We start from the raw sequence: 23,410 nt of genomic DNA on the forward strand, positions 1-23,410 counted from the left end.
AGTTTATTCATGCAGGTCCATATGACAGAGAATATGCATGTTCTTTTAGTTTTCATATTATAATTTATATTTAATTGTGTTGTGGTTTGCAGTGTTTTGTGTTCTTTTCACTTTAAATTTGTGAAAGGAAAAAGCTGAAAATGTAAATAGTTAAAACTTGAAATGTGAATAGTTGATTTTTGTATTAGATGATTTATTTATTACATTTTATGTGGAGTGAATAAATAAAAGTATATTTACGGTGGCCCCTAGAGACAAAGCACATACAAACTTCAAATCACGTACGAACTCTGAAGCATGTACAAACTCCAAAACACGTAAAAACACGTACAAACTCCAAAACACGTAAAAACACGTACAAACTCCGAAGCACGTAAAAACTCAGAAGCATATAAAAACTCAGAAGCACATAAAAACTCAAAACACGTACAAAAGAACAACAGAAGTGCTCCAGGATGCTGGGCGCAGTGTTGAGCCTTTGTTATCTTGTGGCTACACAAGCCAGCAAGTACCAATGACCGGATTTGGTGTGTGGTAATAACAGGTAAATTAACTTTTTTTTAAAATTATTTGAATATATATATGAGTGCCTGTGTATAAATACACAAACAATACACACATGCTTTCAATTGTGTAATTTAAGTGATCTAGTAGCTCTGCTTTGGAAGTTCAGTTCATGCTAGAAATGTGTTTTGGAGTTTGTACGTGTTTTGTCTCTAGGGGCCACCGCATATATTTATATATAAACATATATAAATAAAACCACTTGTTTTTACGTTAGTAATTCCTTTTGTGCATAATTTTATATTATTGTTAATAATAAATTAATTAAAGCAACAAAACAACCTGAAGAGCCGGTTCGGAGCCGAAAGAGCCGGCTCTTTTTAGTGAGCCGAACCGAAAGAGCCGGATCTCTAAAAAGAGCCGGAAATCCCATCACTACTGTTGAGTTGTTTCCCAAACTGTGCCAAATTGGGCTGCATTAAATTAAAAGCCTACTCACTGACGTTGCTGGTGAGTGTCTGTTTTGATTTTGATGAGAATCACCGTGTGTTATGCAGTTAAAGTTGTTTAAGAGTATTTAATGAAGTTGAAGAAATATGAAACTGTTCCCAGAAGTAACAGAGAATGTTGGGTTTGAGTCCCTGGATATTGAGCTGAAGGCTCAGGTAGTTTGGTAGGGAAATTAGGACAGAAACTGTTCTGGAGGAAACAGAGACTGGTTAATAGTTTTACAAATTAGGTCAGAAACTGTTCTGGAGGTAACAGATACTGTTTAATTGATATGTTAAAATTTGTCAAAATTGTTTAGGTGAAAATTGTTATAGGACGGCACTGGAAGATGCTAAGAAGCACATAGCCCGGAGGTTACGCTCCCTCCTGGCCGTGGACGCGCGGTCTTGACCTGTCGGCGAACAGGGTTAGTTCAGTTTGGCTTAACTGTGGGGTACAGGGCATCCTGAAATAAGCTAGGAGTTAGAATCTCCTCACCGTTTTAAATGGTGTGATGTGCTTTTTTGGACACAGTTAAATTGAGTTAGGGATTTTAGAAATCAGGCCATAGGCTGTTCTGGAGGAAACAGATACTGGTTAATTGATTACAGAAAAGTTATCTTTCTTCGGTGAGATGGTAAAATTTGTCAAAATTGTTTAGGTTCTTTAGAAATCAGGCCATAGGCTGTTCTGGAGGAAACAGATACTGGTTAATTGATTACAAAAAAGTGAGACTTTCTTCGGTGAGACCCGTTATTTTAAATTTGTCGAAATTTGTTAGGTGCTGAATCTGTCAGGCCTGTCAGTGGTTGTAAATATAAGACGTCTTTGTAATATAAAATAGAGTTTTGTCTGAGCTTTGTGTGAGACTCTGTGTGACGCGCAGCTGCTGCGCTGCGAGCTATTTTTAGACGGTGTGAACATGCAAATGAGCTGCATTTGCAAGGGAGGAGAACGGAGCTTTTCACTTCCTGCCCAGAGTGTGTGTGAGCCTTATAAGCAGAAGGCTTTTTATTGCTGAAAGTTTGTAAATATGCTGCTGGTTTTGATGTTATAACAATATAAATGGCTTCTAATTGAAAAAGAGTGGTTTTAATAATTTTCAGACATACCTTGCAACTGTGCTTATAATGAGTTGGCACTCGGCCTTTGAAGGTCAGAAGCTTCATTCGGCGTGACTGTCCGGATTGATAAAGTGTAGTAAATGCCTTGAGTGCAGAGGGTTAAATGCAAACAAGCTTACACACACATAGGTTATGATCAGAATAGGTCCCTAGAAGGCTTTTGAATGTTTTAAACCAAGTGTGAATCACTAGAAGGTTATTAGTTAATCACAGTTGATTTATGTAATGTAAAAAGCATTTAAGACGGAGTAACTTCAGTTTTTGAGGAGGATAAGAGAGCGTTCCTAGATCAGAGTAAGCTGCTGTAAGTCAATTGAAAACAATTTAATTAAATCTTAAATATTTTATACTGATAACACAACTGATTTTAAGTCATACCTTTAAATAAGTAAAGTTCATGAAGTTTTCTGAGCTGCCATGACACAGAGAAAGTGGAGTGTTTCACCCTGAAAGGATGAAATGATGCTCTGCCTTTGTTGTCAAGTTCAAACATAGGCCGTAAATAAATATGAGCCACTAATAAGCGTGACATAATTAATAATTTCAAACAATAAAGCACATTGGGTGAGTGACCCAGATAACAATAATTTATGAGCACGCAATAAAGTGGACCTGTTAGAACCCCTTTGACATTTGTCCCTTCAACAATAAATGATTATATTGTGTCCCATGCACTAAACAGTCCCATCTAATACTGTTAAATCGTTGTTAAATAGAATACAAGCAAACATGCCTGTGCTCTATTTTGCAACCTGTAACATACAAATTGCAGAGGAAGAGGGTCGGCTGGAGGTGACCTGTAAATGTCACATAGTGACTGAGGAAGGTGTTTCACCTTATGAGATGACAGTGTGGTCTGAGATTGAGATGCATGAATTAAATGCCTATGTGCAACGTTGTCTTCTCCTATTTCGAGGCTTAAAGGAGATAACTGAGAATGAAAATGATCCAAATTGGGTGCCTACAGACGCGGCTCATTTTGCCTATGCTACGGTAGAACACGGTGAATTTGTCACTTTGTGAGCAAACATGATATTGCTTTGGGGCAATTTTCTGTGAAAAAATTTAAGGCTGTGTGAATGAATTCGAGCTGTGTTATTGTTTTGTGCCCCAAAGTTAACATGCAGTGTGTATGAGTTTATAACATTTATGTTACAGAGTAAAAAGTAGTCATTAAAAGTGAATATTGAAAGAGGCTTGGTTAAGTCTTGACACACTGCGTTGGCTGTGTGTCCTACCAAGCAGATCACAAGGAGACAGTGACCCTTGGAGGAGTGAAAGTAATTCTGAAAGCTAACAGGCAGACATTGCGGAGTGATCCAGAAGGAGGAGCCGTATAACGTCACAAAAAGGGAGGTAAGCCTGTGTTCTATGACAAAATAGCCCTAAGTCTTGTGCTCAAAATAGAAGGAGAGAGATGTGAGCAGCAATTGGAACAACTGCAAACCGAGGCAGAGAAACGTTCAATTAACTGGAGAATTAACCAACAAATCAAGAAACTACAGCAAACTCATGCAAAGTGTTGCAAGTGGATGTTCTTGTGGAACGGAGCATCTTCCTGGATGGAGGAGGATGACACAGCTGAAACAGAAGATATGGAAAGCATAATGGAGGCTTTGAAACAACTGAAAGAGCAAAATAAGAAGCTGGAAGACCAAATGAAGAACTGGATTCCAAAACCAGGAGATGCTAACAAGTATCACACAGCAGAGATTCTTCCTTGGGCCACATTAACATCTAATGCCGTAGGACGACAACATGTCATGCCTGTAATGACCCTCAGAGGAGGACAAGTTCAGGGCCCAGATGGACAGACGGCAGCGGTTGTAGGAGGAGTAGCTGATGTTGAATACACCAGAGCACCACTGGTGTTTCATAATGAAGGGCCTATGACAGTTAAATGTCAGTCCCTGAGTGGGGAAGGGAAAGTGATAACATCAGCCGCAGAGGAAGGCTTGCCTTCGCCTTCTTGTTCACATGAGAGAGGAGACAGGCCAGAAGCCGAAGCATCAAGAGAGAGCCTGCCAGACCAGACTGGAGAAGCGGATTGGACCCCAACAAACGAGGAAATGATTTCACCGGTGGAAAGGATGGCACAACCGGCTTTCATCGGGCTGCCAACACCAGCAAGAGAAGAGCAGGCCCAAACCAGGTCAAAACATTCCAAAGCAATGGCCAAGTCAGACACATGGGCAGGAGAAGTATTCGGACGAATGCTTGAAGCCCCGCAAGGGCTATTGGAAGTATTAAATACGCTGAAGACCGTAAAGGACAAAATGACCAAAAGCATGGCAGAAGAGGAGAGCGACAATGACTCATCTACCTCAGAGGAGGAAGATGATGACGAAGATAACGACAGAGGAGGAGTCGCGTCAGAACCAAGTATAGCCAGGAATCTTAGGTCAAGACAGGTGAAAAAAGAGCAGGGACAGAGGAGGCCTATTTTTAAGAGTTCAAAAGGCAAGGGAAAATTGGGACAGTGTAAAACTGTGACCAAAGCAGAAAAAGCTGCGGGCACTTATTATAATTTGCCTTTAGTGGCTGGTGCAAAAAACGAACCAGTGTACCGCGCATACAAAGTAAGAGATTTGGAGGCATTTGTTAAACAGCTTCCACCTATAACTGGAGGAGGAGCAAGGTGGTTGCGTGAATTAGGCAGACTAACAGAAGGAGAGGAGCTTGCGATTGGTGATTTTCGCGCCATTTCTGCGCGGTGTATGCTCGGTGGTGGGCTAGCAGATGTAGAGGCCATAGCTCGCACAACTCGCTATGCAAATGATTTGCCTTATCATGAAGTGCAATGTGCTTTGTCTGACGCAGTCCGTGAAAAGTACCCAACCCCTAACACAGGAGCCATACCTAAAATAATTTGGGACCCCCAAAACACACCTAGAGAGTTTTTAGAAAAAGCCAGAGATCAGTGGTTGTTAGAAACAGGTACCCATCCGGGTAGAGAAGGTGAGCATCGGGCGTGGTTTCGCTCAGCGGTGCTGGCAGGGCTGCCAAACCAGGTCACAGAAGATCTACAGAAAAACCCAGATTTTGCCGTAGCAGATTCGGTGCATTGGGAAAGACATGTCTCGCATCGTTTGCAGCTGGAGCAGGACAGGGCGAACAAGCAGAAAAAAGAGTTGGAGGAGGCACAAGCGTCTCTGCTCAAACTACAGTTGGCGGAGGCCAGAAACAAAGCCTGCGAAAAGAAAAAAGAGGAAAAAGAAAAAACAGAAAAAATGATGGTAGTTGCGACCCAGCCTGGTCCTGGGCCTGAATGGCCAGATAGTGGCCTGGGTCCCTGCACTAATGACGGATGGCCCGCCAATGCACCAAGGCAGAACCAACCCACAGGGAATTGGGGAACCGGTGGATCGTACAGAGGGCGTGGTGGCTCAGCGGGGGGAGTACAAAGAGCTCGTAACACGGGGAATCTCAGCAGTGTGCCTTGGAATGTCTGTTGGAGGTGTGGAGCAGAGGGTCATTGGAGCAAATATTGCCCAGAACGTCGTCAGAACAATCAAAGAAGAGGCTACCAATCCCAGGCACGTGGAGCTCCGAGAGCAAGAGATGGCTATAGGGGAGCATATCAGGCCCCAAACCCGAGTGCAGCACCAGCCGCGCAGTATCCAGTGGCTGACTGGAGGGAGGACCAGTACTGAAGGGACCCGGAGGGACCAAACAGCATGGGGATGGCAGATCCCATGCTGTCAATGACTGTAGAAGGGACAGAATTGCCCTTCTTAGTAGACACTGGAGCAACATATTCAACCTTGAGAGCAGCACCAGACAGTGCAACGTTGTCCTGCCACACAGTGAACGTGGTGGGTTTTTCCGGGATCCCGACAACTCTGCCAGTGACTGACCCAGCTTTGACAAAGCTGGGCAAGCAGACTTTGAAACACAACTATGTGGTGTCATCGCAAGCGCCAGTAAATCTCATGGGCAGGGACCTGCTCGTGAAGTTGGGCGCCACAATCACATGTTCAGCAGATGGATTATCTGTGACTCTGCCAGGGGGCCAGCATTTTCCGTGCCTGGGAACAAATTCAAAGACTCAATATCTGCTTCAAGACTGTGAAAGAGCAAAAGCCGATATCTACTGGGGGAGACTAGTGAAAGAGGATGTTCTGAGGCAATTTCAGCTGTGGAGACCCTGGATAATGAGCTTGGCAGTTTACTCCCTTCCGCGCGACCCTTACCACGTTACCCTGTTTTATGATAAAGAGAATGACGACACTTATCGTGAATTATTTCAATCTGATCTTGAGGGTCAGACGTGGAATGTGCAAACACATGACATCTACATTGGACCAGAAGGTGTAGCCGCGGCTGTGAAATTAACTGATGAACAACTGCCTTGGTACAATGTGGAAGAAAATTCAACCCCTCACATTACATTGGCGGTCCACCAAGGTCATGGTGCAGGTGATCTAGGTCCAATGGTCAGGCGAGCACTGGACGACACAGGGTGGCAAAGAACCCAAATTCCTAACTTATCTTATGCTCCAAATTGTAAAACCTATCGCATAACTTGTGCCTGTGAGGATACAGTGATTTTGGAACATAAAGAAATTTCAAAAACACATGGTGAGGAGTGTGTAGATCATCCTCACGCAGTTGCTGGACTGTCAAATCTGCCCGACAGTCTATGGTCAAAAGGGCCCACGGATGTTGGCCTAGCTCCTGTCTTGTTCCAGCTCAAGTCACACACACACCAATCAATAGACCACAGTATAAACACAAACCTGAAGCAGAGGCAGGAATTACAGAAACAATAGAAGGCCTGTTAAGGGCCGGGGTGTTAGGGCCCTCTCACTCACTGTGGAACACACCAATTCTACCAGTGGAGAAACATGGAACAGGAAAATACCGCATGGCACATGACTTGAGAGCCATTAATGAAATATTACTCTCTAGCACTGCACCGGTACCAAATCCGTACACAGCTTTATCAGCTATCACATGTGACCAAAAGTGGTTCACGTGTATTGACCTGGCAAATGCATTCTTTTGTCTTCCTCTGCATGAGTCACTCAGAGACATTTTTTCATTCACATACAGAGGCCAACAACTCAGATACACACGTTTGCCACAAGGCTTTGCACTTTCTCCAGGTATTTTCAATCAGGTGCTTAAAGAAGCCCTGTCGTCATGTAATTTGCCTAATGATTGTACATTAATACAATATGTTGATGATCTTCTCATTGCAGCCCCGTCAGCAGCGGATTGTACAGCGGCATCGTTCGTTGTGTTGAATAGGTTGGCGGAATGTGGCTTTAAAGTAAGTAAAGACAAGCTGCAGTTAGTTTGCCCTGAAGTGACCTTTTTGGGCCGGGTAATCGCACACAAATCAGTGGGTTTGATGAACACACACAGAGACCAAATTTTGACACACCCAAAACCGCGAACTGTGAGAGAAATGCTTTCTTTTCTTGGTTTAACAGGTTACAGCAGGCAGTTCATTCCGGATTATGCAGGCAAAACTGCCCCTTTAAGGGGCCTAATGAAGCAAGTTGGCGTTCGAAACTTTAAGGCTGAGTTGCCTTGGACGCCTGAAGCTGAAGCCGCATTTATTAGGGTGAAACAGGATTTGTCAAGGGCCTCAGATTTAGCCACACCCAATTATGATGAGCCATTCTATTTGGATGTTTCTGAAACAAACTCAGTTGTAAATGGAGTGTTGTTTCAGAAAAAAGGGGGGGGGGGGGGGTAGAGATGTGCTCATGTATGTTAGTGTAAAACTACATCCAACAGAAGCAAAGCATCCTACATGCACACAACATGCAGCAGGGGTCGCTAGAATTATCCAAAAAACAGCACATGTAGTGAGAGAACACCCACTAAAAATACTCACTACACATAGCATAGTGGCATACGTGAATTCACAAGCATTTTGTATGTCACCACGGGCACAACAGAGACTGAGCAAAGTCTTAGAGGCCCCAAATTTGACATTCACACATGAAGGAATTAACATGGCAGATTTAATGGGTGTAGGGGAACCACATGACTGCGCCAAAAGAGCACAGATTGAGGAAAAGATTAGAGAGGACCTGAAGGCTGAACCCATACCGGGAGCTGAGGACTGGTTCACCGATGGATGTTGCCACCGAGACGAAGGAGGACTGAAAGCAGGGTATGCGGTGGTTTGCAGAGTAGAAGGAGATTATCAGGTCAGAGAGTCAGGAAGGATTGAGGGAAAGCAGTCGGCCCAGAGAGCTGAAGTGATAGCCTTAGCTCGAGCTTTGAGACTAGCCAAGAACAGGAGAGTGAACATCTACACCGATTCGGCATATGCGTTTGGAGCAGCGCATGTGGAGCTGCCTCAGTGGAAAAGAGCAGGATTCAGAACAGCAACCAATGCACCTATTTCCCACAAACATGAAATGGAGGAACTGGAAAAGGCCTTGGCTGACCCAGAGGAGGTGAGCATTATAAAATGCAAAGCTCACTCCCAAGGAACCAGCATGGTGGAAAAAGGAAACCAGAGAGCAGACGAAGCCGCAAAGGAGGCCGCAGGCTACAAAGGACGGAGACAAATGATACAGGTAACTCCAGAAGAGGAGATATCTGTTGACCTGATTGAGGAAGTCAAACAGGCCCAGGAGGAGGCATCCCCAGAGGAAAAGGGGGTGTGGAAAAACAAAGGAGCCTGGCAGGATGGACATTTGTGGAGGGGGCCAGATGGGCGCCCCGTGCTGACAGCCAAAATGGCAGAACAGAAGGTGGATGAGGCCCACGGACTTGCCCACGTGGGGAGAGCCCAGATGGAAAGAAATTTGTGTCATTGGTGGCATCCTGAGCTGCGAGGAATGATAAGGGAGAAGGCCAGGATGTGCTTAATCTGTGGGGCACACAATCCTAAGCCAGCAGTAAAACCGGAAGTGGGTAAGTTTCGGCCCCCTGAGAGGCCGGGAGAGGAGATTGTTATTGATTTCACTGATATGATTGATTCCGGGCCTGGCGGTGTAAGATATTTGTTAGTGTGTGTTGACGCTCTGACCGGCTGGCCAGAGGCCTGGGCTACAAAAAAGGAGGATGCTAAGACTGTCGTTAAGTGTTTAATCAATCATTACATTCCCCGTCATGGGTTCCCGAAAAGAATTAGATCAGATAATGGAACCCATTTTAAAAATCAAGATTTGGAAAAAGTAGAAAAAATGTTGGGCGTCCAGCATAAATTTGGAACGGTCTATCATCCTCAGTCTCAGGGGAAAGTAGAAAGAATGAACCTAAATTTGAAAAACAAATTGGCAAAAATCTGCGCGCAAACAGGGCTAAATTGGGTCGCAGCCCTGCCGGTTGCGTTGATGACCATAAGATGTTCTGTTAATCAATCCACAGGTTTTACACCATACGAGCTGCAAACCGGGAGACAGTTTCCGGCACCTTGGACGGTGGGCTCGGTTGAACGGGACAAAGGGGAACCGGTCCCACGCAGACTACTGGAACGAGCTAAAGGCGCTAGTGTCCAGTTTCACGAAACAGGCGGCTTGTAAAGGGCCCACAGGAGAAGGAGAGGTCCCGGACGCGAAAACAGTGTGGCTGAGAGTCATCAAACGAAAGTGGAAGGAGCCCCGCTGGACTGGTCCATATGAGGTATCGGCTCGGACGGCGACAGCGGTCCAACTGAAGGGGAAAGGCGACACCTGGTATCACTGGACGCAGTGCGCGGCCGCGCACGAGGGCTTGGTGGGGAAGGATCAATCTCCACCCAACACAGGTGAAATTGAGCGGCAGAATAAACCCTCACACCTGTGCAACGGGCCGACCGGTGCTCTACCCGGAAGGTCGAAGAAAGAAGAGCAGTCAAGGAGGAGATCGCCGCGCCAACGAAAAGGAGCGGTACCACACTGAACACCTAAAACAAGAGAGAGGCTCTGATAAAGGGCTTTGAACTTTTTACTACACCATAACATTCACATACCACCATGCCATCACAACAATTAGACACTGGTGATGAAAGAAGAGTTTCAAAAGCCATCACAATGTTCAAAATTATTATGAGTTTGATGTTAACTATGTTGCTAATCATGGCTATTTGTTTTTTGATTTGTTTGTTGCAGACCGACCCGGGACACCAGTCTGAGCACGGAGGCCATGCCAGTCCGGCGTTGTTTGGTACACCAATTACATCACGCGTGATCTATAGTGATTTAAAGCTGCGGGCAAGAGTGAAGCGCGAGGTCTCTGGTAAAAAGGATGAGTGTCTCAGCACATATGGTGGTTTAGAATTAGATTATGTTATTGGCTCCACAACTTCCTTTACGTTTGATCTGTGTGATGTTGTTAATTGCAGGGACGTCGGCAGTGCTTGGAGGGGATACAATGTGTGGGTCTGTTGGGATTATTCAGTGAGTACGCACTGCGAGAGGGGAAATCGTCCTTATGACAGCTGGTGCCGTAATTGGGACCAGGTAAGGGGTTACACTGGGCAAAATTGGGAACCGTTAGAATCAGGATCAGAAAACGGGCTTAAACTACAGAGGGATTTTAGCCCCTCTGGAAACGCGTTAACTTTATCATTGGGGAATTGGCATCGCAAACAATCTATGTATTTAATTTTGGGGGTGGAAACAGCGGGGGTTGATCCAAAAGGGTTAATTAAAGTTAATTTCCTAGAAAAAACTAATCGCGTACCGTCAGGTAGAGAAGAAATGACAACTCGTGTGATTTCTACTCCCACCAGCTCTGTTGCATCTTTTACAGGGCAGGAGGGGAGCGGGTCGTCGGAAGCTACACCAGAGGAGCACGAACCAAGGGAGAGGCGAGTAGTGTCGGTGGACTACACCACCCTGAAACCTCAGGATTTGATTGAACGCGCTACCGGGTTCAGTGACAGTAACATCTGGCTGGACTGGATAGCCCAAAATGCTAGAGAACAAAAAGTGGCTAATTGTGTAGCTTGCGCTTCTGCAAGGCCGCATTTATTTATAGAGCCTGCACCTCTGCATCCAGAGGATCAGTGGGGCTATGATTGTATGCTGCGGATGACTAGAGGAGCTGTGAATACGGGGAACTGCACTGTGTTGTCCAGTCTATTTCCCCCTATTGGCAAGCTCACGCAAGTAGGGCCGTTTATGCCCCGGAAAGATAATTATACGTGCTTTAAGTTAAGTTTAAGTTTCTGAAACTATGCATGATCACTCCGGTGTTGGTAATCCGTTAGAAGGCTGGCTGACCTCAGTGTTCGGACGGTGGAAGGGGGTTATCGCTTCGGTCATGTTTTCTTTGTCTGTTGTGGTGGGTATTATGGTTATTTGTTGTTGTCTCATCCCTTGTGCCAGAAGAATGTTCAAAAGTATGTCTGTGAGGGCAGTGGACCCTGGAGTCATTACTCCAATGTCCATGATGCCAATGATGCATGTGGAACTGAATGTGTAGGCCAAGGAGGGACACAACTGTTTGTGACCTCTGGATTCTCCAGAGGTCAACAGAGGGAATTGTAGAATAAGGAGGGGATGTTTTTCTCATTATCATTTAATATTTTAATATGGCATTATTAGTTCATTAGAAGTATATAACCAGCTTTGCATTAAGCATAAATTGAAGTTTTTGACCTTACATTATTCTTTGCATTACAGTGATGGTGATAACTTTAGTTTGATCTTTTCTTACAGGTACCAGAATAATAACATGATTTTCCATTGCAGATGTAACCATGATCATTCCATACACATTGCAGTTTGTTGCTTATTCTAGAGTTGTGCTCAAGGTAATTAAAGGTTAAAAGCTACAGCCAGCGCGAGTCTGGCTGATCTATGGAGGGCAAAGGCTTTGAGCTTGGAAGGCCGCACGCGCTTACACAGCACTTATAAGATGTTATTCTTGGTGATTTTGTGCTTAGTCATGTTTTAATATGTTTTAAGTAGAAGTAGCTGATCCAGCAATATTCATTTAATATTATATACTTGATTTAGAGCAATACACACTGATGGTCTTAACAAATGAAAGAGTCCTTGTAGCTGCCATGTTGTGTCTTAGCAGGGTACAGACGGTTCCAGGAGACGGGGGCAGTCAGCGTCTGCCCTCGGGAAGGAGACAATGTTATTCTTTGTGTTAAATAAACTTGTCAACATTGATTGTATTACACCTGTCACTACGCATGAGGGGGCGTTCTAATACCCTGATTTCATAAAACTATGGTGATGTGTTTTTTGAGATGAGATCTGAGACTGTCTGCATACAGTGTCCATCTCCCACGTGTGTGATCATTAAATCATCGTTTGACTCAACCCGACCGGACCAGTGTTGTTATTGTGGGTTTTTCCTCTGGTGTCCATCCCCAATATTTTGAACCTTAACAGTAGAAAGTTAGTGGCAATCCTTTTTTCAGTTGTGGTTCGATTAATTTGGGGAAGAAGCTTGAATCAGATGTGTGGTTGTTTCTGGGTTTTCTTTCTCTTGCAGCAGCGTTCTGGCATCTTTTACATCAGGTTCTTTTGAGCCATGGATTTAAGGTCCATAATGAGACCTAATAATTTAATTTAAAAACAGAACATGGGCAAATCTGAAGCACCACTCTATTTAGTTCCTACAGAAACATTCATGTTCACTAAGCTATCCAGGAACAGAAATCTGTATTATATTGAGCCAAAAGAGAGAAAGAACATTTATTTGTGCCATCAAGTTTCTAGGAGGGGAGTTTCCTGTAAATATGGATGTGAACACAGACATACTGCTTAAGATAAGACTGAAGAGCAATATTGACTTTTGGTATCAGTCTGACTTTGTTTGCTTCATTTTCCTAAAGCACATAATTCACACTGGATTCACATGTTATTGTTTCACTGTATCAAAAGTATTATTTTATTCCCTCATCATTATGATCTTTTCTTTGAAAAGGACATTAGTGGGGCCTCTGTGGATCGGGCTTGCTCTGGCACACCTCCTGGTTGCTTGACTGCGTTGGGATCTGTAAAGTCTGCAAGCCCAGGCTCTTCTTTATTTTGTGATGTGGCAGTGTCCTGACTGGAGACTGCCACTAGTCTGATGCGCTATATCTGCAATCGATCATTGGTTTTAATGTTGTGGCTATACTTCAAGCTGTTATGCTTCTTTTGATATCTATAGCAAGAGTCCATCCATAAACATACATAAGGAAGGGGGTGCCTAAAAAATATACGCATGGAAATTATTAGAACTTAAGAGAGACAACATAACGGTAAATTAAATGGTTTGTTAAGCTCATCCTAGCAAACTCAAGACTTGGTAAGCTGACAAACATTAGACTCTAGACTCTACATGCACACACGAAACATTCAGAAGAAACCCAATGTATAGAGAAATATACAGAAAAGTCAGACGAATAGAGTCTGTCCCCAGAACCATACCTGTGTCCATGATATTCGCCAGAACAAAGCATAGACAAGATATGACCTGGTGCTTTCAGTCCATCATACAGTAATCCTCATTGTTAACCATAGTGTTCCCTTCTTTGCTGTGCATTTTAGGTGACTAACACCCTCCCTTTATGCAAACACTTGTCTTAGTGTAGCTTAAACAAACCAAAGTCTTAGTGTCACTCTTTGTTTGACAACAGGTCATATCAGGTTACTTGGCCTTTGGGTATTACCACCATCATTATCAGAGAGTTAGTGTAGTGGGAAACAAAAACATGTCACTCTCTTCCCTTTTCAAACAAAGCAACACACACATATACACTGTTTAGTGATAAGACTCATTTAAATGTGCAGTCTTCGTCTGTCCTTTGAATCCGTTTTGCTCCCAGCTGTTGGCAGGGAAGCCCGAGGACTATTGTAACATTTATTGAGAAAAGGAACATATATATGTACACTAACTAGCAGTACAATAGGTGTTTCCTTTTTTACTAATAAGGACAAGACTGCAATATTCTTTTTAATCCAGGAAGTCAGACTGTTATACTGGCAACCTTGCTTCTGTCAGTCTGCCCCAGGGCAGCTGTAGCTTGCCTCCACCAGTGTGTGAATGAATAGTGGAATTGTAAAGCGCTATATAAATGCAATCCATTATTATTATATAAAAAGTCATCATGCCACTATATCTCAAAAAGAAGCAATCTTTCAGGTAATCACATTGCTGCAATTGTATCTAATGATATAGCTTAAATACTTTAAAATTTGTTTAAATGTTGGGTACTGCAGGATGTGCCAAAGCCTACAAAGACTTGAAAAACCTGGAAGCTATTCTAGTGGTAATTCGATTTTAAGTCAACATACTAAATACAAGTACAGGTGACTTAAATGTATGATAATGCTTTGATGAAACAAGTTTCTAACGTATTTCATGTTAGTATTGACAACAGATATGGCAGATGGCATAACAGATCTTGATAAAATAACATAATAAGATCATGTAAACATGTTGATATATTAGTTTAAAAGCACCCGAAATAAATGGATGACATGTATTTATTTATTTCTCACATGCTTCACCTGTATATGTCATGAATATACCTGCAAACTGTTGCTTTCTTTTTCTCCTGTCCATATGTAAGCTAATATTGTTTTAACACATTAAACCCCCCCCCCCCCCACTATTTTACACAAAATATGCTTTTTTATAGTGTAGTGGAATATGTCCTTTTAAAGAAAACAATAATAACAATAAACTGTTACAATTGCCCCCAATAGATTGTCACAGCCAGGGGGAGCCGACGGCGTGTAGCGTGAAAAAGAGACGAAACTGCATTTCAAACAAAAAGCGAGCCGTTTATTCAGGCTGATTAAACCTGAATACAAAAGGCAAATAAGGGCAAAAACTGAACTAAAACCTAAACTCGGGAAACTACACTGTGGTTATTATGATTAAACTATAATAACTATGACTACAGACAGGAACATGACTCTGAGCAGGAACATGCAAATAACTATGATGAAAAAACATGAACTGAGCAGAATCATGAAAAACTCTTAACCTGACGTGACGCAGAAGGAATTAACACAGACGACTTGACGCTGAACAAAGAAAGACAGTGGACTTAAATACATCCAGGAGGTGATCAGGGGAAGTGGAAACACATGGGGAAACAGCTGACACAAATGAACATAGTGACGTTACAGGGAGGAGTAAAATTAAACACACTGAACAAAGAAACACAAGACAAACAGGAAAAAACAAAACGTGAAACATGTGACATAACACCGGCTAGACAACATGAAGCACACAGACAAGAAATTCATGAGAGTAACACAGAAGACTTAGGAGAAACATAAACGAAACGAAACTCAAGGCAAACACATGATAATCCTAGATCTTAACATCCTTTCAATATAACATAATAAATCACAAATGCAAAAATAAGCACAAAATTCTGGGTCACAGACACAGCCACAACAGTACATTAAAATCCTGGGTTCTAGTTACGAACACCTATGTTATAATGGGCTGTTGATGTAAATTTTTAACACAGGGATAGAACTGATGTGTCACTGTGACCCACTAAAGGGTCACAGTGCATGCATCTTTTTAAAGTTCTGTGTATAAACTAAAAATGCAAGGCACATGCAAGCCAAGAAAAGAACACGTGGTCAGTTTAAAACAGCCCAACAATGAAAGATAATGTGACATTTCAAACACCAAGAACTGCTCTTCACCAGATTTTCAAAATGTTTTGTACTATGAATGATTGCGTAGAGTGATATTGGCTTAATCATATTGTGTTTGACTATAACTGTGATCTAGCAAAAAGTAAACATATCAATGCCGTCAGTAATTTTCAGATGTTAAGATTTTTGATACACACTGGCCTTCTTCCAAGCTGTTAAGAGGAGTTAGGAGAAAGCAGCATTAAACAAACTCGAAAAAAAGTCATTTAAGAAATCAATCAGTAACAAAGCGGCCAAGAAAATAGGCTTTCAGCATTGTTTTTATAGCCACCTTATGTGTAAGAAACCAAATTAGCAATAAAGGGAGTGCACCTCAATGGCATGACCTCTGTGAAGCCTATCACACGTGGTCCTGTACAGCCTCTGTTTACTGTAGCAGGTGGTTTTAAATCTTGCATGACAGCTGGAGACCTCTGAGGTGGACTCCAAGATTACACTAATCTGCCACATCCAGACTGACGCATGTGTCCGAAGTTCAGTAAAGTGTACATTTCAAAAGCAAAAACCTGACCCAGTCCCCATCATCAGTCAAATAATCGGACTCATAATCTCCTTCACTACATGTTTCTGTAGCACTAAGCTTGGACAAATTTATTGTACATTACCCTCCTAAATGTAGGTGTGCAGACCATACTGATCACATACTGACTGATTGAACCTCAGTTTGTTTTAGTAAAAATCCTCTTTTCTTTGAACTGACTTAGTTTTGTCCCTTCAACGCTTTTAAGGCCAAGCGATAATAAAGGTTCTCTACTGACTGACCCCTACAGATGTTAATCGGAACAAAAACTCTTTTCCTCTTTTCTCTCAAATTAACCTCAAGCAAGGGTGTCGCCCACAAATGGCTTTTTAATAAAAGAAACCAAGCAAGTGGATATAGGCTCAGATAAATGACCATATCTGATGTTCGTAACTTGGTAAAGCAGTGTTGTTACGTCGATAATGGCCAGCAGTGCCTGAGGTCATTGGACACAAAGCTGCATGAGGCTAGCCATCTGGAAAGCTCTCACAGGTGCTCGCAAGCTTCTAATGTGCTCAAGTTCACACAGAAACCTCCAAGAGTTTCCACTTTCTGACCTGCCCAACCACACCTTGCACCCAGAATCTCCCACGCAGATCAAATCAAACGCCGGCCCCGACCCAGGCCAGCAATAGCTGCACTGTTTAGAGAAAGGGGCTATTCGGTTACCGAAAAGTCTCCCCCTGAATATCCGATCTGGCTCCTTTTTAACAGCTTTTTTGTTTTGATTTGTTAACATAACCTTATGCATGGTTACTTTCTATTATGCATTATTATTATTACACATTATTTTTATTAGAGTCTTCACACCAATTGTATCTCCTATAGCCCTTACTCTACAAATCGTAATTTTCTCACATGCTTGCATAAACTATTGCCACATGCACAATGCTAAAAGCCCCTCTGGCTGTGAATTGAAACAGTATCAGATACTACAAGACACTGAAACTATGACGTTTTTTTTTTTCCAGTCTGTCTTTCTTTGTATTTTCTCTCCTCAGAGTATCTGTGGTGTCAAAACAACCTAAAGCGAGACAAAGATGTACGTGTAAAAGAGCACTCTTTACATTAAGATGACCGAGATGCTATTATTAGAGCATTCTGATCTTTAGTGATACAGTAACTATGTCTGTTACAAAAAATATTCCCTCTAAATAATTTTCAAGCAATTTCAACATTCCCTGTATACTCACATACAGACACACAATCACATACCACCTGCTGGGTGAGGCGCTAATGTTCTTTAGAAAGCTTAACGACTGGGATTAGCGACCACTCACGTACACGTTTGTGGGCAACTGGTCAAACTTTAGTGGGTCACAGTGACACACCTGGACTGCCTGCCACTACTGACACAGATTAAGCAGGAGTAGACGAGAGGAAAGAAATCCTGGATTGACAGGCCCACGTGACTGACACACACACGCACATGCAACAAAACAAACTGCCTATTTTCTTGTTAATTTATATGGTTAAGAAATTGCTTCATTCACCAGAGCTGTTTACTTGACCCACTCCCTCAATGTGATCTTATAGTAATGTACTCAAAAAATATAACATTTAAATAATTAACAGTTGGGATCAGGAAGGGGCAGGAAGCGGAGCAGTGGGGGTCTGGGTGGGCAACAAGAGGGAATAAGGTGCTTAAGGGGTCATGAAGGAGGAGGAGTAGCAGAGATAAAGCAAATGGTTGGAGGAATGCAAGGGGTGATATTTACCCCTGGAAAAAGAACAAAACAAAAAAACCCTATCTTATCTCATTGTGACTTACAGTGAAGGGACTTGATGGTTTTTTGGAACATTTTGCTGTTATAGTTTTGCTGATATAGGCTCACTTGTCCCCACTGGAGAAATGTTTGCTGCAATTCACTGCAAACTGAGACTTCATGTTAGAATGAAGCATTTCCATCCTACTGGGTTTGGGTTCCTATACAGCATTCCCATTAATAAGATACAAGAGGTCACTAAGTTTATTAGTATAAAAAAGCAAATAAATTGCTCTTTGAGTATATCGGATTTTGTTCATAAGCAAGGAAAGAGTGGAACAGGAGACTGACAGATGGATTGGTGCAGCGTCTGCAGTGATGCAGACGCTGCACCGGTCTGATGTGGAGAAGAGAGACCTGAATGTGAAAGCTACGCTGTCAATCTACTGGTCGATCTATGTTCCTACCCTCGCCCTTGGCTATGTAGGTAGTGAACAAAAGAAAATGATAGTAGCAACAGAGCTTCAGCTGAAGGTCTTAGAAAAAGGATGAAAAGCTGTCGTTCCTCCACTTCAAAAGCAGCCAGGTGATGTGATTTGGGCTCCCGTTTACTCCAAAGTGACTTTTTTTGTGGGCATATGCAAACTGGTTAGTTTGAAGTGGTGTCTGGACATAAATGGCAGAAAGCTGGATGCATAGAAAATTGAATAGTAGTATGGTTCAATCCCTTCAGAAGATTTACAGAATCTTCAAATATCTCTGTCAGCTTGCACTGTTGCTGCTTGTGGTGGCTCAGCACCTAATCGCGATTTCTTTGGTCAAATGATTTACTGGGTTTACATTGTGATGTCAGTCATTTCTGGCCCTTGTCCAAATTCAGTGCTGTCATGCTCTCTGAACCTCTGGTATTTTTTTTTTTTTTTAGAGAGAACTAAATATTAGCCTTTCTTTTCTTATCAAAGGTGACACTCCAGAAGAAAAAGAAGGGAGAGGAACTACTTTCTCAGACCATGGATGAACTGAGGCCTGCACAAACACACAGTATAAGAAAAATAAGAATTATTTGAAAGTTCAAGAATGAAAATATCATGTCTTAATGATTACAAGATACCCCCTTGAAGATATGAGAGCCATTACTTAAACTGCTGTTAATGTAATACAACAATAAAAAAGAAAGAGGATGAAGAATGAATAGGTATAACTTACCACATAACCAGTTGCAACGGCAAGAAAATCTGTAGTAACTTTCCACCTCCTCAATAGTGAGCCGGACATGAACCCCAATTTCCTCCCTTGGCCCCAAAAATGCATCCAATACTTCCTCTACCATTTCCTCTTTGCTCCTCTGATCTTCCATATCTATGTTTGCATTTTCATCAGTCTCTCCAATCTCCTTTGACGTGTAATACGCCTCAATCTCAGCTGCCCTTCCCTCTTTCATGTCTTCAACCACAACCAGAGAATCTGTGTGTCCTTTAATTACACACCAGTCCACTTCCTCACTGTCAGAGCACTCCTGTGAGCCTGGACTCACCTGTCCAGCTAGAGTCACCTCTGAGTCCATTTCCAAGCAAAACCCAGGATCTAGCTCAACCTCGATGTCTGCATCCATCAAGGAGCCCAAATCTGCTATCTCCTCTCTTCCCATCTTCCTGTCCCAGTCTATGTCTCCTTCACTTCTTTTCTCCAGCATTTCTTCCATGTAACTTCACAAACAATATCACAACAACAATTTCCCTCTCATCCTGACTCTACCTTTTGCCAGACACTACATTTAACCTCTTGGTCAGGCTGCAGGTGCTCTACAGCCCACAGACGCAGTAACTGAGAGGACTTCCTATTGCAACCTCAGGTTACCTTCCCTGTATACAAAAGCTACAGTGTACTGCTAGACCCCACCCTCTCTCCTGGTCCAACTACCTTTATACCTCCCCCAAGAGGACAGTTATCTAACTAGCTAAAAAGCCTCCAACTTTACATAGCTGACAGTCTGACCAATAAAAAGGAAGTAGTCATGCCTCTTCATGACTAATCAAGAATAGGGAAATAGGTTCTACATTAAGCTGCTGTGCGTCACTTTGGTTATTAAAGGTACTGCAGCTTCCACTGCTCATTTACCTATGGCAACAAAACTCGCGATCCGCGTCTGCCTTATCTCAGGAAATGTGGACTAAAAATACAAAGCCTCCATTCTGACCAACCCATTCAAAGACATCCCCATTTAACCATTCACTGACTCGATCCATTCAAAGCCTCTATTCTTGTTTACTCCGCTCAAAAGACCCCATTCTTACAAACTTACTGAAAGACTTAATTCTAAGGAGACCTCTCAAAGAAAGACGCTGTCTCTTAATACAAAGTGGCAATTTAGATTCCATTACAGTGAGTTGTTCAAAAGATACATTTCAGTTAAAAAAAGGCTAATAGACTTGATTCTTTGTCTCCTAATTCAGCCAATATCTATTAAACGAAGATGCAGTGGTGCTAAATGGCTTGGGGAACATATACCTGTGTAAAGTGTGTGCAGCTTGCCTCTGCATCGGTGTGTTTGTGTGTTTAACGTGGGCATTTGCTTTATGACCAAGGGCATGCAGGTTATCAGTGCCATAAACTTTATAAGTTCAAAGCTAAAGCCACTAGACTGGAAAACTATGCAGCTTAAAGTGAGCAAGATAGTCAAACAAGGCACAGTCCATCAAATCAGCTTACAGAGTCAGTCGAATAAATGAAAACACGCTGCATAAAACTGTTAACACACACACACACACACACACACAACCCCCATTTTGGGTAAATCTTTGTTTCCACCACATCACACAGGTGTTCTACTGGGCTGAGATCTGGTGACTGTGGATACCCCTTGAGTAAACTGAACTCACTGTCATGTTCAAGGAAGCAGTTTGAGATGATTTGTGAGATAGTAGGTTAACCTTCTGGGAGCAGCCATCAGAAGATGTGGCCCTTTGCATGTCCTTCCTTGCTCTCTCTCCCCTCCTTTCTGCTCGAAAAAGGCTCAACTTTTTGTGAGCCCATGCAGACTGTAACCTCGGCTTCCTGTTCTTAGCTGAGAGGAATAGCCCCTAGCGTGGTCTTCTGTTGTAGTCCATCTGCATTAAGGTTTGACATGTTCAGAGATGCTCTTCTGAGATCAACACAGCATTTTCACACAGAGAACTGCTGCTCTCTGCATATTTCCTTTCTTTTGGATCATTCCCTAGAGATGATTTTATGGAAGAATCCCAGTAAATCAGTAGTTTCTGAAACACTTGGACCAGCCTTTTTGGCTACTTTCTTCCTTATTTTTTGCACAAGGCAAATTTCTTTAAACGTTTCACATCTGTATATTTAGAACAGGGCAATTTAATGCCTGTGTGATGGATGCATGCAACCACACAACTGAGATACTTAGGTAATATTCATTTGGTCTTTTGTCTTATGTTTACGTTATGCTCTAAAGTTTCTGTGATCATAAGTTAACTAATTTGATATTTTGAGTTTACCTGTAATGCATGACAGCACTAAGCTATAGCCCAAATGTTGGCATAGACTTTGCTTTGCATTGTTTGTTATTTTATATAGGTATGTTATATTGATTATATTTCTACTCTTTCTGAGTTACCTGACCTCTGCTCCAGTCCTTCCTGGTTTGGCTGAAAGAGGAGGCTGAGGGTGGAGCTGGTTTAAATGCAGAAGCCAATAAAGTGGACTGGACCATCTATTGTGATCATGCAGGGGGAATGGGGTTCTTCTTGAATGATGGTTATCTGTTATCTCTTTAGTTTTCACCTTTGGTGTATATAATGGTTTATTCATTTGCTATATAACTGGAGCTGTTTCTCATTTGGGCAGGTCAGTTTGTTGAGTTATGTTTTTGTTAAGTGATTTTTGAGTAGCAGTCTGTTAAGTTAACCTCTTTTATGGGCCCACTTGGTTCTTAAAAACGTTATTTTTTGTTATTTTGAATTTTTGTAATCATCTTGTCCTTTTTGGGGGTATAATAAACCCATTTTTTGAAGATTATATTTGTGCCTGTGTGTTCCTGGCTGCTTGGATCATGACAGCCTGGAATAATGATTTACTCTGGTTTTCTGCTCCATTGTTAATATTCTGTAAAGTTTTACCAATAATAATGTATATGGACTCATTTCTCTTATATTATTATGTGCACATATCCTAGATTATATTTTATACCTTTAGATTAATTTATTATTGAGATTGTGCAATGTGATGGCGAGTAAATGCATTGAAATTTCATTCTGATGTAAACTAACTGGTGTATGTATTCTAATGCTCAGTTTGAATTTTAGCAGGTCATCTTGACCAAGTCTACATGTCTAAATGCTGCCAACTCTGCACATGTAGGCACATAGATTAAATATTTGCATCAAAGAGCAGTTCTTATAAAGTGGCCGATTAGCATACTTCTTTATACAGTTTCACTGTCTACAAATGTTATTATAAAGGCTGCGACAACTGTGCAAAAATCACTTTGATCAACAAGAAGAGCGTAGAACTGGAAGACTATGAGTTACTTGCAAATGCAAGAAATCACACAAAACTACTACACCAAAATATTTGCTAATCTTTTCTCCTGAGAATTTTCCATGGTGTCAGAATTAATAGTCTCAGTCTACAAAACATAACATCTAAAAAACAGAAATCCCTCTCTCAAATTCTCCTCATGGCTAATGACTTAAACAGAGCTGGGAGGACAGGAAATGAAAACCTTCCTCCGAAATCTCATAGCTTCAGGTACAGACAAAAATGCACATACTGTGTGTTCAGATCATGCACATTGTGCATAAAGTATATGCACAAATTGTATATGTAGAACTAAAACCTACAGCAAGCACTGCATGAATATCTAACAAAATCACAAAGAGAAACATGAGAAACAAGAATATGAAGACTACAAAAGGTTTTAAAATATTTATATAGACAGTCAGCAGGAGAATCGCTGAAAACAGCTGCTTTCTATATGTCCCAGATAAAGAAAAACGCTGAAAAAAGACCCCTGACTCACATGGCTTAAGCGGGACCATTGGCATCCCACTATCCCACTGAGAAACACTCTTCTTGGTTTTCTTCACCATTTCTTTTCTTGCTGTGTGTTAGTAAAAGTGGCAACAATCTGGCTGAGACGACACCAAACTGTTAGCTCAGCAGCTTTAATCAGCATTCCTTTGCACCAGCTCTTCTGCTGCTCTGTGCTGCAGTTTCTGCATCTGCTGAAGAATTTTTCACTGCTTCTATGGAAAAATGTCAGTGCAGCTGCCGAGATGTGCATGTTGGATACTGAAGCAGCTGATTAAGCTGCGCAGTCATGCACTCACACACAAAATGTTATACACATCAAGACACAGAAACAGCCCAGCAGAGGGGGTGGGGGCAAGGGAAGCCCACAGGAAACACTGTATGTGAGTCTCTGGGCGCGATGCCCTACATACTCTAGCCAGAGCTTCAATGAAAAATATATTATGCGCA

At 42.2% G+C, this 23,410-nt stretch overlaps 1 protein-coding gene across 6 annotated transcripts in view; it reads right to left on the reverse strand.

Moving 5' to 3' along the window:
• The window catches only part of mcf2lb (mcf.2 cell line derived transforming sequence-like b), a 53,830-nt gene that overhangs the window by 29,797 nt on the left and 623 nt on the right, over positions 1–23,410 (reverse strand). For 3 of the 6 annotated variants that reach the window (XM_085384360.1, XM_085384359.1, XM_085384364.1), the window contains exon 1: positions 19,133–19,746. The exons of 1 other annotated variant lie outside the window; for it this stretch is intronic. In XM_085384360.1, coding sequence (XP_085240486.1) covers positions 19,133–19,628 — 496 coding nt within the window. In that variant the 5' untranslated portion in view covers positions 19,629–19,746. Of the gene's footprint in view, positions 1–19,132; positions 19,748–22,949; positions 23,242–23,410 lie in introns of those variants that run through there. 2 more of the 6 variants (XM_085384362.1, XM_085384363.1) reach the window with 2 other exon arrangements.

The sequence above is a fragment of the Rhamphochromis longiceps genome, linkage group LG16, assembly GCF_057381845.1.
Source record: "Rhamphochromis longiceps isolate RC_006_pf linkage group LG16, R_longiceps_female_GT1.1, whole genome shotgun sequence".
NCBI classification, from domain to species: Eukaryota; Metazoa; Chordata; class Actinopteri; order Cichliformes; family Cichlidae; genus Rhamphochromis; species Rhamphochromis longiceps.